This window comes from Rhipicephalus microplus, chromosome X, assembly GCF_043290135.1.
Source record: "Rhipicephalus microplus isolate Deutch F79 chromosome X, USDA_Rmic, whole genome shotgun sequence".
Lineage (NCBI taxonomy): Eukaryota > Metazoa > Arthropoda > Arachnida > Ixodida > Ixodidae > Rhipicephalus > Rhipicephalus microplus.
The window spans coordinates 130,656,529-130,674,749 of NC_134710.1; the positions used below are offsets into that span (position 1 = coordinate 130,656,529).

Genomic DNA, 18,221 nt, shown 5'->3' on the forward strand with positions numbered 1-18,221 from the left:
TGCGGAGACTACTTGATTGATTCACCATGCACATGGTTGAAGTTGAATTACGGGGATTCTGCTATATCGTATACTTTACTTTTACTGTGCACAAACAAAATTGCTGTGGTTATAACTGGTGAAGGGCAGCCTAAGCCAGGGAACAGTGATTAAATAATTTATTTATTTATTCGTTCATTTAGATTACAGTACTCTCAGTAGCTGTGCTGCACAAGCTTGTTTATTTATGTAACATACATTCGTAGCACTTTAAAAAAGCTACAGCTTTCCCGCAAAGGCGAAGCAATGTACGCGATTGCAACTAATTGGAAGGTCACGCACAGAATGGCAAGCAGATCGGAACGTGTCTGGCTTTCTCGCGCACAAATGACGCACGAAACGTACTCACAGGTACAGATGGACGTGAATAAACGTCTCAGTTGTTACCTCGCTATGTCTGAAAAGCGCGCCCTTTTCGCAAGCGGAGGCTGTGCAACGAGTGCAGTGACCTTTGTACGCCCGGTAACCAGAACAGAATCGTTCCGGTGAAAGCCCAAGGCGTACGATTCTCCCCACCGCGAGATAAGCGCGCGCTCGTGTGAGCGTCCCCCCCCCCCTCCTCATCCTCTCTGCGGAGCAAATTACTCGTGGGAGATGAGAGCGCACGCCGCCGCGTCGTGGCGATCTGGCGACGCGCTCTGGTTGCGCCATCTCGCTGGCAATAGCGAAAACACGATAGTTCCCCGAGAGGACCATCGCCAGTGGTAGATGTAGTTGGCCGTTTCAAAGTTCGATTCCGCGCGCCGGAGTCTTTCTGAATTATTTTTCTTGCTTGCGTTTTCATTTGTATCGATACATATACGTATGAGATTGATGACTACGATGCCGGTGGCAAAATCCAGCTGAGAGTGGCCATATAATTGCTATCGCAATAAAAAGGAAACTGTTATTGTACTTATAAGGGTGTGGAGATTCTATAGCACCATGGTGCCTGGTAAAATATTTTTGAGAAACTAATTATCTTGCCAGTGTATAGAAATATAAATATGCCACGATTAAGCCACAATGACTGTTTGGTGGAGAAATTATGTAATCATCTTGTTCTTGTCCTTTCTTTTTAAAAACTATATATGTGTAATAAGCAAACATATTGGCTATCTATGTGACCATGTTTTTAATTGTTGATGTTCAAATGACTGCAACATATTGTCAACTGTTGCCATAGCTCAGTTAATTAATAAAATTAACTTTGTTTCAAGTTGCAGTGTGGTCTCAATCCTATTGTCTTCATAGTATCATTGATTGCACACATTATCAGAATGCTCAAGAACTGGGTTATTCACTAGAAAATGTGGACTTTAAGATTAATGTTAAAGAAGTTTAAGCTTCTTTTATAAAAGAAACAGGTAAAAGTTGTGCATGCTTTATTGATGTGCTAATACAAGTCAAGTTAGGCGAAAATTGTCACCTAACAATGACTTAATTTACTGGTGTCTAATATAAAAGAGGGTCCTTTCAATTATTCATTAACATAGCCACAGTCTTAGTAAAATAATTTGCATTCTTACATGCAAACACGTTGATGTCTTTAAAGAAATAAAGGGGCCCCTGTGACACTTCTTCAGCATAGTTGGAAAAACTGCCAATCGGTAGTCAGGGGCTCCCAAGAACATGTGAGCAAAACAAAACATGATAGCGCTACAGGTGGCTTGGAATTTACAATTAAATATCAAGGTCAGACACAAATCGTTCTCTCATTCTACAAATGTCATATAACCGATGGTCGACCGCACCATATGCTGAAATTCACATCCATTAGCTGATTTGTGTAGCGTGCGCTGCATTACCGCTGCCCCCCCCCCCCCCCCGCATTCTCACAATCACACTGAAAGTAAGCCGCTTTTGGAGAAAAATAAGTGTTCATGAGACAAGCGTGAAGTAACTTCTTTCCCCCGTGCCATTTTTGCGGAAGCCAATACGTGACTTGGTAAACTCGACCCTTTAATGAAGCCATTTTATGAGTTCTTGGAAAAGTGTTGCAGGGCCCCTTTGACAGCACATGCTGTTCAGTGTTGTTAATGATTGGATAAAATAAACTGTCAACGGTGAACCTAACTACTGTAACACAGTAAAACCATCGATCACCTTGTGAAACACAAAATAACACTTGTGTACTAGACTTCATTGCTTCAGTTTCAAGCAGTTACAATGATTACAGTCCAACCTCTGTATAATAAACAAGGATATGACAAATTACTGGTTATATCAAAGTAAAGTGAGAGTAGATGTGACAAATACATTGAGAGGTACATGTGCTTTTAATGAATTTTCTAATATATTGAAGTCATTTCAGTATCACACGCAACATTGATGTAATGGTGTAGACTAATTTTGAGGTTTGATTTCTTGTTTTTTTTTTAATTGTCACATTCACAGTGTTGCTTGTAAACATGTCCAGCCAACTAGCGGGAACATGGGTTTAGCCTCCAATAAAACTGGGCTGAAATCAACTGTGGGCTCATTCTAGGTTAAAGTTTACTGACACAAAAGATTTGGCTCCTCCATTTCAGTAGTGCGAAATTGTGCAGCTAAGGTGGCGAGAGTGCACATTTAATGCATTTCACTTTCAGTGCACTGGTAAAAGCACTGTGTATTGGGGGCTAATTTCAACAATGTTGCCTCTCAATCTAATTTCTTGAGGACTCCTGGGTGTCACCAGTAGTGGCAAATCTTGACAGAAATAACTGTCCTATGCAATTTGTATTATCCTTGGCACTGCTGGTTGCAAAATTTGGCAGTATTAGGAATATGTCTGCAAAGTATATGACATTGATAAATTTCCGGTGGCCTAATGAGGAAGTGAGCTTTCAAGTAGTTCAGTACTAATGATAACTAAGACCATAAACAGTAATTATTTGGTTATATAAAGCTGCTTGCACTGCTCGTAAGTTGCCACTACCACACGAACTGCTGATACTACTTGGACCTCACGTTTTAACGAAATTACCCGCAATGACCAGTAAAACATAAAAGATTAATTGCTCACCCATGTACACGTGTTCTCTAGCACAAAGCATTACAAATGTGCGCAACAGTAGAGCGAAAACGACCTGCACGGTAAACCAAAATGCGGTAGTGCAGTCCGCATAGCTATTTATATAGGTTAGTGACCGCGGTTTTCTCCACATACACAATTGGCGCTCAGCAGCTTTGTTTAACTTGATGCAATGCTCGTGCAGTGTTACAAAATTCAAACATTGCAAAGCTGTTCATGATCAGCAGGTTTAAGCCTCTATCAGCGTGCTTGCATGAAACTCACTTTCTGCACCATGATAAACAAATCAGTTGCCAGCCATTTTATCTGTGGAAAAACAGTTGTCATGTCCGTGTGATAGTGCTAGTAGTACAGAAGAAGTGCAGTGCACGTTCTGGGCTAATTAAACACGTGAGTCTTTTGTCATAGCTACGTGGCGAACGAAGTCTAAGTATGACGAAAATTGTGGCTTTTGCACTGCCTTTATGCTAAATATGTATATAATTTACATATTCAGAAAGATGATGAAAGTTTATTCATGGAACAGACATTTGTTTACTATTTTCATGATACTTTCGACAATTCGGCACTTGCTGAATTCAGACATTTTTTTCTGCTCTCGTGAAATCCGAAATAATGAGCTTTTATTGTAATAAACTGTTTTACATCAGGCAAAAAGCTTTTGTGACCTCACAGTTGGTTTCTTTTTGTTTGTTTTTCAGATGTGTGCATCTCATCTTCAAAACCCAGCACAGGCTGATCTTCACTACAAGGCAGTTTGCCGTGCCCTAGTTGCAGAAGCTGTTGAGCTATCTACATTCCTGCAGAAAATATCTAGTGGAACCAAAGTGAGTGTTTGTAGTATCTGTAATTTATTTAATGAGATGAAAAAGATGATGCAGGGATGGGTCAGTTATGAAAGGGGTAACTGCAAGAAGCTTGCCAGAGCTTAGCCATATTGCGGCGTACTATATGAGGAACATGTGTGTTTTGGTGGATGTATAGGCTAAAGAATTGCATATGAGTTCCTTGGCTTTTTTCACAATCTTAATGACTGTCATTTTTATTCCGAGGCGTCATGCATTCTGTTCCTAGGTTTGTTTTAGTTGTGCATCAGCTCAAACCGAGGCAATTGATAGATGATGCAGCTGGGCCACTCACTGTCGTTGCTTGCAAAATGCCACTTGTCCTCTCATGTCTTGCGCACTGTACATTTCTCCACACGCTCCTGCCACCATGGGCCCTTCTCTAATTTGGCACACACTCATTCCCAGCAGTGTCATCTCCCCTATGTGCACTATGCAACATATTGAAGTAATAAAGGTGGGCTAGTTGGTTTTCCTGCGTACTAAAAATTTAGTGCACACACGCAAGGACACAGACATTCACAGGACTGCACTAGTCCTTGTGAGCCTTTCGTCTGTATCCTCGAGTGTGTGCACTGAATTTTCAGTATGCAACATTTTGACTTGTGAGCAAGATGAAATCAGTAACACATGATGTCTCTAATGCGACTATTCACCTGAAATTTCTATCACTGCAGAAGAAAGACATAAGCCAGGTCCTCATGAAACATTGGTTCTTTGCATACATGCACTGTTACACAAAATTCACCTCTACCAAGTGCTTTAAAACAGTTGATGGTAAACCGTCAAAGTAGGTTCAGCATTAATTTCTCATACTTGGCGAGATACAGCAGTGCACATCGAAACATGGATGACACCAAAGAATAGAGGGCAAGTGCGGCACTTCAAGTGTTTTTTATTGCTGAAGAAGCATGCATAAGTGTATGTTCCAATGCGTGCGGGGCATTGCTTTGCAGAAGAAAAATGAAGGACACAATGAACAGCACAGACAAACATCTATCAATAGCTATTTAGCTGCACAGGTTAAAAGGTGGGAGATGAAATTAGCCATCCTACATTGACACATTCAGGTGCATAAAAATGTTTTTTTGATTTGTCAGCCAGGGCAAACAATTTTTCATGTCTATTTACATAAATGAAGTTATTGTATATGTCCATTACTAAACTGGAAAATACTATTTGCTTTTCTTTTTTCAGGAATTCATCAAGTGTCATCGCAGTGATCCAGATACCTCAGACCTTGATGGCTTACAGTTTCAGGACTGGGTAATGAATCCTCTTTAATTTCGGTGTAGTCACACACAGACAACAATGTGCATGGATGGCCATAAGTTGCTTTGTGTTCACTTGTTTTCTTGGCATTTAAGACTCAGTATAATGCTCTCATAATCATTACTTGTTCATAAAATTTCTGTGCAGTGTCAAAAGGAGCAAGTTACAATAAAATTAATGGCTTAAGTAGTTACATTAGAGTATATGTTTACAATAATCTGTTTTACAGACCTCACACTGATTGGTTTGTAATAAAATAATGTAGTACTGATCTCACATAAATGCCATTCTCAACACACTGACACACAGTCTATACCTGTACTTTTTGTGTCATCCTAAGTCATCTGCTTCAACTACTTGTGTGTAAAATAGCACTAACACAAATACTAAAATAAATTGCTACAGAAAACTGAAACAAGTGTTTTTGACAGGCTGCTTTCACATTTTTTTTTTTCAGTTCAAGTGTAAATGTCGATTTCATTCATTGAAACACTTACCTGTTTTGGATTGAATAAGAAAGAAGCATAATTATGTCACATTTTAGAATTCTATGAGGCATGTATTTTTGGCACAGTGGACTTCACTGCATTTTCTGGGTGTGATAAAATGTTTCGAATGCAAAGAAATACATAGGCAAATAAAAATGTGTTAGATATTAGCATGGCACCACAAATTATTGGATGTGAATTCTATGACAAAATAGTCCCAGTAAACATGTAAAAAATGGAGTGTCATAGTAAGAACAAAGGTGCACTACATTTCAAATTTTACGCCAAGCGTTTCATTGCCTTAGGCATGAAAATCTTTAAAGACCACAACACTGTCAAGAAATGTGATTGTTGGTATCCAAGGTATCTTCAGCTATTGTTTCATGTTAAAAAGACTGGTAAAAATAGAGCTCGCTTGTGTATAAATTTAGCTGGAATACCAAGGCATGAACTAATAAAGTGCCACATCTCCCCTGCATCTCAGTAGCTTGGTGCTGATGTTATCACATTTAACGGGGATGCTAGCATAGAGCTTGTTTGCCATTTTGCCTTCATAGCCACCATCAACAAGTACAGTTTTGCCTTTTTTTGGTAGATTACGGCCACTTAGAATTCTGCTTAGAAGTAATGCACAATACTCTTCAGTTTTAAGCTAAACCAATGTAGTTGAGGTGCTGTAACACCCGGTAATTCTAGACCTCTGTGAGCAGTAGCTGCAGCTCACTTTTGCTAAGACCATTTTAGATGGCTAACCTATTCCTGCCAGCACCTGTGGGTGATCTATAGAATGACTATTACCTTCAAAATTACGCTTAATGGTGACTCTACAGAGTAGCGCAACACCTATAAAGAATCAATTACGTTTTATCAAGACTTTATTTCATTTATTTTGGGTGTGCATTTTCGTTATTGACAGAGAAATAAGTAAACAAAAATGTTTCTCTTTCTAAATTTTGTGTAGGAACAGCAGTACTGGTGTGTCGGGGCACATAACAGGTTATAAATTTTCCTTTGTAGTCCATTTCATGCTGACAAGGTTCTCACAACCTTTTCAGGATTCAGCGTAAGCCTTTCTATATCTACAGAAGGTTAATTTGTCCTAATCAGATGCTTTTCACATGACGTATGCAAACGTCAATATACGTATTTACTCGATTCTACCGCGCCCTCGATTGTAACGCGCACCCGATTTCCACCGCGAAAAAAAAAAAAAAAAAACGTAAGACATTGATTGCAACGCGCACCCATTTTTCTCGCTGGCCTGCACGATCACACCACTCGAAAAAAAAAACGACTTCTTTCGGGAGCGTCTTCCATTTATATATGAGGTACGGGCGAAGCTTGTGCCCATCTGACGTGTAACAAAGCATTGCCGTCACTGTAGTTTTACCGTGGACCGATGTCAGCATGCGAACTTGCTTCGCCCCCTTCTTCTCCACGGTTGTGGTGCCAGGCATGTCGAAGTAAAGAGGCGTCTGATCGGCATTCCCAATTTGCCCAAGCATGTAGCCGTTGTTGCGCCGCAAGTTTAGAACGAACCTCTGAAAACTGTGAAGCTTTTCATCGTACTCCTCCGCAAAACTTTTCGCATATGCATGTACCCCTTCGGAGGGAAAAGCCTTTCCTCTTCATAAAGTTAGTTAGCCAGCACCTGCTCGCTTTAAACTGGCTCCGCATTAGACCTTTTTCTAAGACCAATTGCATAGCCCGCACTTGGAGCAGTTCTGTCGTCACGGGCCGCTGTGCCGCTCGCTGCTCAAGCACATACTCGGCAAGCAGCTCTTTAATTTGCGGAAACCGACCCTGCTGTGGTCCACTGAAGCCTTTGCATGAAGCTTTGCTGTCGACAATCTTCTCCTTTTGTTTCCGCCGGTCCCGCACACACATTTCGGGAACTCCGAACGACCGCGATGCGGCCCGATTTCCGTCCGTTTCTGCACACGCGATGACTTTTCTTTTAAAAGCGGCATCGTGGTGCACTCGAGTTTTTGGAGTCGGCCCATCCACGCCGTCGATGCTAATGCACTACTAGACGAACTCCTCATGACACGTACGAAGTGCCGCACATGGGAAACACATAGGCAGAAATGGCCGACGCGCCATGCCGACGCACATAGGGGGCGGCCATTTTGAATTTGCCGATGGCAATAGATTGACCGTAATTTTTTTGTTCGTACTCGATTCTAACGCGCATGCGATTTATGAACTGGCTTAACCGGAAAAAAGGTGCGCGTTAGATTCGAGTAATTACGGTAGTGTCGTCACCTGCCCTTCGTTTATGAGCTTTTTTTTCTGGCTTGTACCCAAAATGCAGAAATGCATATATGAGGCAACCTTGGGACCAAATAATATTAGTTTAATAATATTAGATATGGTTCAGTTGTAAATTCAAGAAGCAAGGAAATATTTTTAAATATCAGTGAGTTGTAAAAAAACACTGGGCTTACAAATATGTAACTATGATCTAAACTGTAAAATAAGTTTGTTATAACATCTGGGTGGCAGCTTTAACATATGCATTTGTAGCATATGAGATTCGTTATTACTATACAAGGGTTTCGGAGGAGCCATACTTGCATATTAGTGGTACATTTCATAGTGATGGTATGACATATCACTTTTGTCAGTTTTAGATGTATTATTAGGCAAAGATTACCTAGTTAGACAATTTTTTATCACATTCTAAACTCGACAATTTTTATTTGGAAATCCTCACTTTTCAACAATATTTTATTTCATGTTTTTTGGCCTAAATAAAAAATCTGCTGCCTCCAGTCATGTGATTTTGATGTCAGTTTTAAAGTGTGACATACCACAGTATAACAAATGATAAACTATTTGATGCTCTGGTTGCAAAGAAAACCCTTTGCTCCAAGTACTTATGTATGTAGAAGCTCCCTTGCTAAACCATATTCCAAAGTTGTAGTCTTTGTTATTAGCAAGAAAGTTGTATCGTGCTCTGTCAAAGTTTTGCAGATGGCGTTTTTTGTGACGTAATGCAATAATTTTTTTAGTGGACTTTGGTGGGAGCTTCATTTCGAACATTCTCACAGTTTTTTATGTTGTTGCACCCTTTGAACCAGAATGGTGTTTCTACTAATTTCTTTTCTAGTTTCTTTTCTATACTAGTTTCGTTTCTGTACGTAATTCGTGCATTTTTGGGCATATAAAATGATTGTTTCAACGATTTTTATCACATGGAAAACTAAATATCTGACCATAAGGTCATAGTATATATATATATATATATATATATATATATATATATATATATATATATATATATATATATATATATATATATATATATATATATATATATATATATATATATATATATATATATATATATATATTTACTTTGCTTGCCTTTGTTATTTGCAGGCCATGCTGTGGATGCAGGTAATTCGGGAACTTCGACAGGGAGTCAAATTAAAGAAAGTTGACATTGAAACACACCTGCATCCTGTGGAGTTTGAGCTGACACCTTACGAGATGTTGCTGGATGACATCCGTTCGCAGAGGTACAAGCTGAACAAAGTCATGGTAAGGACATCTCATGCATATCTAGGAGCTGTGATGGCACATATCGGCAGCAATGGTTTTGTTCATGTAAAAAACAGCCCAATCGGGGCATGTCGTGATGTGTACTGGTACGGGGACAGAGAGGCACAGTTTTTCTGAGAAATTCCGCCACGCCAGCCATGTCTGTTATGCTGCTGCCGGGTGGCACTTTCTGGCAAACGAGAGAGGTCGGGGCCAGCACCACACATGAGCTGGGCATTGAGGTGCATAAGGGAGGCACCTTATTCCCCACAGCACATTACAGAGTTGCAGAGCGGTAGTGTTTTTATGTTCCATAGGGAATGTAGCACTACCATAAAAGCACCACTAATTGCCAACTATTGCTAATGATAATGAAACTATTGCTAATGATATAGAGATTTTTTTCTAACGTGTATTGAGAGACCCAGAAAAAAAATGGCCTGCTTTCTATGTGATTTGCCATGTTTTCCTTTGCATGCATAATCCAAGACCGTAGGTTTTGTGTGTCTTTTACAACATTGGTCTGTTTTTTATGCTTGTAGAGTTGCTGAAAAAAGTCAGGCTATGGCACATGTTGTATGAACAATGTTTGACCAATGTTATGCATTAAAAATTTTTTATCTTGTGGCTGTTAAAAAAACTGAATTTGTTTGCCAATCATATGCTGAGGGGCCATGCTGTGGATGCATAGGTGTGGATGCTGTGGAAGCAGGCCCTCCTGACTGTATGCTACTCTTATTTACGTTGCTTCATTTGTTTCATTCTTTTGCTCTGCCTACTTTCTCTAAAACACAGATTCACTCAACCTCTATGCACTAATTAAATAGGTATTGCAGAATTTTTAAAGCATTGATAACTTTATTTGTGCAGATATTTGAATGAATATTACGGTATTCACATTTGCTTCGATTTGAATTTAAATTATTGAAAATTTCAAAGAATTTGTGATGAATGAATATACGAGGTCTGTTACAAAAGTATTCAACTTTTTTTTGCGAGCACCTGATGGATTTGAAACAAGCACGCTTGCATCAGCCGACCTTGAACTTTTTGGCGCATGCATGAATATTTTTCTGCCTGCCAATAGTGCCGGTAGCTGGGATGCAGCGTTTGAGCGAGGTAGTGCACAGTGCTCTCGTCAGTTTTTCATTGCAAGGAAAATGACGGAACAACTGGAGCAGTGCTACTGCATCAAATTTTGCCAGAAACTGTGTGACAGCCATGTGGAAACCATTGGGAAGATCAAGGCGACTTTAGGTGACGACGCTATGAGCTGCACCCAGGTTAAAGAGAGGTAAAACCAGTTAGAAGACGGCCGCACATCGGTGGAGAGTGACTCACACTCCAGTTCGCCATCAACATGCTGAAATGACCAGGTCATTGCCGAAGTGCATGCTGTGGTGATGCGGGACCGTCGTATGACTATCCAGGAAATTGTGGAAGAGGTGGGCATCAGCACTTTCTCTGCACATTCTAGTATGACTGAATATTTGGCCATGAAGAGAGTTGCGGCGGAATTAGTGCCGAAACTGCTCGCAGTGGAGCAAAAGGAACTTCGTGTTGAAGTCTCATAGGACATGCTGGATTTCACAAGCAGCGACTCTAACTTCATGAACACCATTATCACTGGTGACAAGTCTTGGGTGTATGGTTACGACCCAGATACCAAATCCCAGTCATCACAGTCGAAGCATTCCACGTCACCAAGACCAAAGAAGGCCCGCCAAGTGCACAGCAATGCCAAAGTGATGCTGAGTGTTTTCTCTGACTCCCGCGGTGTGGTACACCACGAGTACGCACCACAGGTACAAAAAATTACCAAATAGTACCACAGGGATGTCCTACGTCGCCTACGTGATGATGTGAGGCGCAAGAGACCCGAGTTGTATTCAACAGGAAACTGGCGCATCCATCACGACAATGCCTGCACATTACTCACACTTGGTTCAGATGTGTTTGGCAAAAAGTCAGACTCCTTTAGTTCAACAGGCTCCTTACTCTTCTTACTCAAGAGGACATTGAAAAAAGAGCGATTTCAGACAAGGAAGGACATTATGGCTGCAACGACAGCTGAGCTAAACTCTATTCTGAAAGAGGCCTTCTCAGAATGCTTCCAACAACGGCAGCACCACTGGGTGAAGTGTGTGGAGTCCCAAGGGGACTACATTGAAGGGAATCAGGTTTTAAACGCTCTAACTATGCCAGCTTTTTTTCTTTCAACAAAGGTCGGATACTTTTCTAACAGACCTCGTAACAGACTTTCTGTAAAGGTGGTTTCACTGCAGTGGAAAAGTGCTAAGCCGTGAAAACATTTATACGAACATATTAATTTGCATGAAATTATCTTAAAAGTGGTCTCACTGCAGTGTAGGAGTGATAGGCCACCAAAACCCTAGTCAAATGCTGTGGTGATGCGGGACCGTCATGTGACTATTCGGGAAATTGTAGAAGAGGTGGGCATCAGCACTTTCTCTGCACGTTCTACTATGATTGAATATTTGACCATGAAGAGGATTGTAACTTTTCGTAACGATGTTTTCACGCAATGGAGAGCTGCGAAGTCATTAAAACACCTACGCAGGAGAAATCTGCTCTGCCACAAAACCTCACCTGAAGGTTGAATGAACAGATTACCCTCACATCGATTTAACATTTTTAATGTTGGCTTATATGCTATAAGTAGAGGCGATGCGCAAAGGGTCGATGGCGTCACCTGTCACCACGAGTCGAAAGCGTTGGCGGGCTCGAAAGAGCATTGTTTCCGTGAGCGAATAGGCGAGTGCGCGGAAGTATATATTTTTCATCGTTACTTAACCATTTCGACGGCCTTCAACGATGTCGAGAATTAACTGCTGCCTTGTTGGCTGCTGAAACTACAAGATTCCGGTGCTGTTTCATGAGAAAAAGTGACTGTGACGGTGGATTGCGGCTGTCCCACACAGAAGGTAAGCAATCGGGCTTTGTTTAGGGCAGTGTTATAACGATTACTGAGTTTTTATTTTTCCATTTATGTCGCTACATCGTCAGCAAGTGCTACTACGTTCACACTTGATCGCACCACCTGCATTCGGGACGCTACAGTGAACATGAGGTTGCTTTTACTCATGAGACGTGATGCCTCTCTTGAAAACGAATGGCACAAAGCCGGAGAATTAGGAGCAGGTGACGGCTCTTTCAGGAAAGTGCCATGCCATCACACGTGTGCTGTATGAAATCTACTGCGTTCTACCTATTGATGGCACTGGAATGCGATCATCGGTGCAGAATGTTCACTGTACGCTCGTCCCGCATGTATAAGCATATTAGCTTTGCAACATGGCACCTGTGAACATTCAAGGCTCTTGAGAGGACATTCATCCTCCTTTTGAATTTCTCGTAACATGCAAATAGGAAACGCCCGAACTTCATGCCGTGGTGTCTCCAACTAATGCTCATTCACTTTATGCAAGCTGTGTTATGAGTGGGGCTATAGGCGTCTGCAGGGGGAGGGGGGGGGGCAGGGAGTGGCCCCCCTCTCTATTCACGGGGGAAGCGCGCGAAATCTGCCCCGTGCATTGACTTATGGTGTCATCCATTGGCAGATTTGGAGCACTTCCGGTAATACTTTCTTCTGCTCCATGCGAAGTAAGTTGATTCTATTGGCAGATTGAAAGTGCTCCCTGTATCTTCCACTGGCAGATGTGGAGCAGCTCCATCGTGAGATCCACTCCATAGAGCAACTTTTTCTACTCTGCAAAAATCAGTGGATTCAACGGGACGTTGCAAGCACCCCATGCCTTGAAACGTTGGGTGTGCCAACTTTGGGTGTGCCAAAGGACTTCGGTCGCGTCGGTTGCGCCTCGCATTGGAGCTTACGTTTTGCTAGCGTAGCGTCGCTGTTGCCAGCATGCCCACTCATGCAAGAAGAGAGACCCATGCATTGCGTTCCATTCCGACCTTGCTATTTGCTCCAGAGGAAGCGCGTGTGTTCCATTGGTTGATTCTCTTGTGTTGCCCTTCGCCAGAGTGAAGGGTTCTGAACGCACAGTTTGTCAGCCACTTTCACTCTGCCAATCGACGACACCATTAGTGAAGCTGGGGAGGGCGGAGGGGGATGAACTTTGTCTTTCCCCCCTCACTATGATGGGGAACCCTGAGCACACCTATGAGTAAGGCTAAGTGGGATACTTTCACATTTTTTTCTTTATTTTTTCTTGTCGTGTAACAGCTGGCCACACCACGTGACATGTTTCTAACATAACCACATAAAATTGCATAACTAATCACGTGATTATTCCCACTGAAACCCGCATAGTTATGTAACTAACCACGTAAGGATGTTCTGTAGGCTTATTTTATCTAAGCTTATCTAGTCACGTGCCATGTTCCCACTAAAACTACATATTATCATGTAAAACCTGACACCATTTTGAAACACTCTGCAATACTTTGCGAAACCTAGCAAAATGTAGCCAGACTGCTATGACAAGCTAAGTGACGACCAGCTCCGCATTGACTCAGTCTTGCGCCACTATTGCAAGCGGCCCTCATATTTTTTCTACTTTATCGTGCTGGTTTCAAAGTTATATCAATGCTGTCCCTGTGCTTGGCCGCACGTGTGAAATCTATGCGCTTGTAGGACAGTGCTCCCTCAATATCTACTGTATAAACAGGTGGCGTGTAAACGAAGCTAGTGCGTCAAAAAACATCGGTTCGCGTATCAGCGCATGCAGGCATTAGTGATCAGGGCATTTTAAAGAAAGTAGGGTACTTACGCTGAGCTCCACATAATCATAATCTTGTTGACACCTATCGGTGGCAAACACTTGGTGCCTATGGTGACAACCTCGTCCCATACAGCTGTGACATTGACACATGTCCGCTATTTAATGTGGGGCTCCTTTGTGCACACTATAACTGCAAAAGTAATTATTTGTGATGCACTCAAGTGGTAAATCGCGCGCACACACTTCCGGCATGCTTGCAGTGAAAGGAGGCGTCTGCCACACAAGCCTGCCTGTGGCTACGCGACTTTCAATGTGCACCTGCCCTGATAGTTGTTGCGCATCGCATATAGTAAATTTTAAAAGTTCAAATATTTTACAGATTATCGCTTGCATTCTACCGAAAGTTAATCGTGCTACTCTTCAACAGTTGTTTTCACTTCTTTGGAACCAAAAATAATGGCATTTTCACAGCCCTTGCTTCCATTTTTAGAAAAATAGTATGTAGGTTAGTTGGGTCGTGACAAATACGCTCATTTTTCTTTATAATATATGACATATACATTCAAATTCGACTTGAAGTTATTCGAACCAAAGCACTATTCACTACGATTCTAAAATTGAAGTGAATCACTGCTCACTTCAAATTCGCTTTGAACCTAAAACTGACTATTCACACAAGCCTAGTACTACTGAGTTGTGCAATATAGAATTAAGACCTCCAGCTGTCGCAAGAAATCTGTGATCACTCTTTCTTTCATTCTTAAGATCACCGTATTCACAGGATGCAAGGTTATAAGCATTGGAAATGAAAGTAGCTTTATTTTGAATGATCTGCATTGCATTCTGTCTACACACCTTTTGTATTATACACTTGTGCATGAACTTGCTTGCCATTAATTTCTTGATAGAATGCGTGAAATAGGGCATTCCCCAAGTGTGGGTAACGGAGTTTTGTGAAGTGCTAGCTCAACATTTCTGCATTGCTGTTGCATTTATGTACAGTCATAGGCATTGGAAGTGAGAACTAGTTAGGGCGACCCAAGACCCTTTCTTTTAATTTTGTTTTCACTGGTACTCTTGACTATCAACGTGATTTCTTTTTACACACTTATTGTGAGGCTCAAATACGTTTTCATATCTGCATATTTACCAATGCAAGATTGTGCTCACAATTTTTTTTTTGTGGAAGTTGTCGCACGTTTTTAAATTCAAGTAAGCCAAAGTTACAGGGTACACAGAATTAGGGAAAAAACAAAATGAAGAATACACAATGAGTGCAAACCGTCAACTGTATTTGTGTAAAAGACATAAAGGGATGAGAACATGAGCAAAGGGAAGTGTACACTTGTCAAAAAAAAGAGTATGCAGACCATGGGAGCGCATGCCGAAATTGATGTTTGTGGCCTGTAGTGGTGAGCTGTCTGCTGCAACGAGCTTCGCTCCCGCTCTGCATTTGCTACAGCAATGCTCTTGACAGCGGCCACTAGATGGTGCTAACGGCAATTTTGGCATGTACTCTTGTTCGTATACTTTTGCTCACTGGTGTACCTTAACAATTATACAAAACTAACTAGCCCAATACCTCACCAAGCCTTTATTACAATTGATTTGTTGTTCTTATTTCATTTGCCTATAACTACCTCTACTAGGGTTTGTTAATGTTTGATTATTGTAATTTGGAATATGTGGTGTTGATATCTAACGCACATTTGTCTGCTTGATGTTATGGCCAGCCTTGTGAGACAGTCTGCTTCTTTATTCATGCAGGTGAATGGTGATCTCCCACCTCGAGTGAAGAAAGATGCCCATGCGTTAATATTGGAGTTTATTCGCTCTAGGCCCCCATTGTTTCCTGTAAGTTCCGTCCAGTCTTTATGCAGGGCTGGAGTTGCCCTTGTTCTTTTATTTGTGTGTGTGTGTTGTGTGTTTGATGCATTGCACATGCCGGAGAAATGAGAAAACTCATACCAAAATATATTTTGTGAAAAAACCTGACTTTTCGTAGCCAGGCCGGCTTCTTCTTCTTCTTCAAGAGTAAGAAAGCCTGGGATGTGCGGCACTTAAATATGATTGCTTGCCATGCAAGAGAGGCTCACTGTGACTCGTCGCAAGCTCTGGCAATAGAGGGAGGGCAAAGTCTCCGTGGAGCCATGCTGGATTAGCTGCAAGTATATCGTGTACGCCTCACGCCACTACTGCTGCGACACCCGCTGTTCTTCTTTATAGACGCCAACTTCGCACCAGACGTGACATAGTGGGATTGCCTGACAAATGCTTCAGCATTGACCCATCAAGGGCGATTGAGCAGTTGTGAGAGTGCGTAGGAAACAACCAAAGAATGTTGAAAAGCTACACCGATGAAAAATGTGTAGCCAAGGAACCCAGCTTCATCGTTGGTGATTACGTGTGTGTTAAGTTATCTGCAGTTCACAGCAAGCTGTCTCGGCGATTCTCTGCGCCCAAGAAGACAATTGCAAAAGTGGACTGGGCTTGTACCTCTTGGTGTGTATACTTCAACCAATCTGTTGGGATTTGACAAGCTTAAGAATCAAGTGTAAGAAGACTCTGAAGAAATTGAAGGACTATGTTCGACATTAAAGATAACTCTCTCTCTCTTTCCCTAGGAGATATGTTACATAAGGCATCGCTACTGACTACGGTACTATGCGATGGCACACTTTCGGTGGCCGCCGCAGTCTTTGAAAAGATGTAATAAAGAGTGATCTCTCCATTTATGCTTTGGTAGTTATTATGCACAGTGTAACATAGTAAGCTTGTATAAATAGTAAATTTTAGATTCTAAGTCAATTTGAAGCAAATAATGATTTGGTAGAATAACTTTGAATTGAATTCTAATACTATATATTGCATAATATACACAAAATGTACTTATTTGTTATGAGCCAGTGAAGCTGCATATTTTTTAAATTTAAGTAAACATGTGCATATGTCATTTATTGTGGTTCAATGGGAAGTAGAGCCGGGCACCTTTGAATATTAGCTGGAATCGACTTTTAGTAGAATGCAAAGAATAAGCTGTAGGAAATATGTTACGTTTTAAAATTTACTATACTCTGAGCATAAAAGCTGGTATAACAAGCTTTTAAACTTTAACCTTGAAGCGGGGCTGTGTGGCAGTGCAGAGTGCAGTTTTTTAATGTGAATAAGTGTAATAATGGCATAGCATTCCTCCGCTGCAGTAAAACTACCTTTACAAAGGGGTTACAGGCTGACTAATATACACTATTCGTACATTTTGAGTACTTCAAAATATTCTTAAATTTAAATTCAAATGAAATCAAAATGAGATGGGGTAATATTATTTTGAATATTTAAAGTGATCAAATATTCGCACAAACTTAATCTTTAGAATAGAGCTCCTGCCTATTCTGTCTCTATGACATTCATCACAAGCCTGCTGATACACCAGTTACTAACTCCAGAAGTATTGAGATGTAAACCTGACGTTAGGCATGCCAGAAGGTACTCCGTTCATAAAAGCTGAGGTGTTGCAGTTGTGTTAAATGAGCTCCACATTCTACTCGGCATGCTTTATTTAATCTTCTTACCCATTCACGGAAAGGTTGATAGCTTACGATGGCTGTCTTGTAAGTCTATGCTGTCCACAGATCAGTTGGCTTGCAATCAATACACAGGCAAACGAAGGCAAACTATGCAATCAGTTTGTCTTGCTTCATTCTTTTGTTGTTTTATGTCTCTGTTCATATAGTAATGCTTAACGAATTTGCCGTATTGTCTGTTCCACTAAAGTAACTATGCAAATATCCCTATCTGCTTCATTGCTATATGACGCAGTGTTTCTTTTGGCCAGGTTTTCTTGTTTACTGTCAACTGCACTGGTTCATTGATGATGACCTTTTACATTATTCTGTACCTTTCGTTAAAGTAGACAATCTTGTTTCCACCTAGATGAAAATTGGCATTGGGAATTAGCTAGTATAGAAAGTGTTTCACCTTTCTGACAGGCTTATTCCACTTTTTAAACATTCAATCTAGTCTCCGCGTGGGTGAAAATTGGCATTGTGAATTAGTATAGGGAGTAATTTACCTTTCTGACAGGTTCAGTCCACTGATTAACAAATTCTGTGAGCAGACACTCAAATCTCTACTCAATAACTGTTCAACTTTCTTGGCTGCCTAACATATCATATTGTGGCAATTGTCCATGGTATTGCATTGCTTTAAAGTTGTTAGCTTGCTCAATAAGCAATGATCATTAGCTGTGAAGGCCCACACTACACCAGCCATTTTATTTTTGTTGTGGTTTCTTATAGGTCTTTGTCGTTTTTAGTAATATTACTAGCATGTA

General features: G+C 41.0%; 1 protein-coding gene across 3 annotated transcripts in view; it reads left to right on the forward strand.

Annotated features, from left to right (window-relative positions):
- The window catches only part of spir (spire type actin nucleation factor), a 200,808-nt gene that overhangs the window by 106,432 nt on the left and 76,155 nt on the right, over nt 1-18,221 (forward strand). For 2 of the 3 annotated variants that reach the window (XM_075877713.1, XM_037427752.2), the window contains exons 4-7: nt 3,736-3,861; nt 5,077-5,145; nt 9,024-9,185; nt 15,659-15,745. In XM_075877713.1, the coding sequence (XP_075733828.1) occupies nt 3,736-3,861; nt 5,077-5,145; nt 9,024-9,185; nt 15,659-15,745 (444 nt within the window). The remainder of the gene's footprint in view (nt 1-3,735; nt 3,862-5,076; nt 5,146-9,023; nt 9,186-15,658; nt 15,746-18,221) is intronic. The other variant, XM_075877714.1, reaches the window with a different exon arrangement.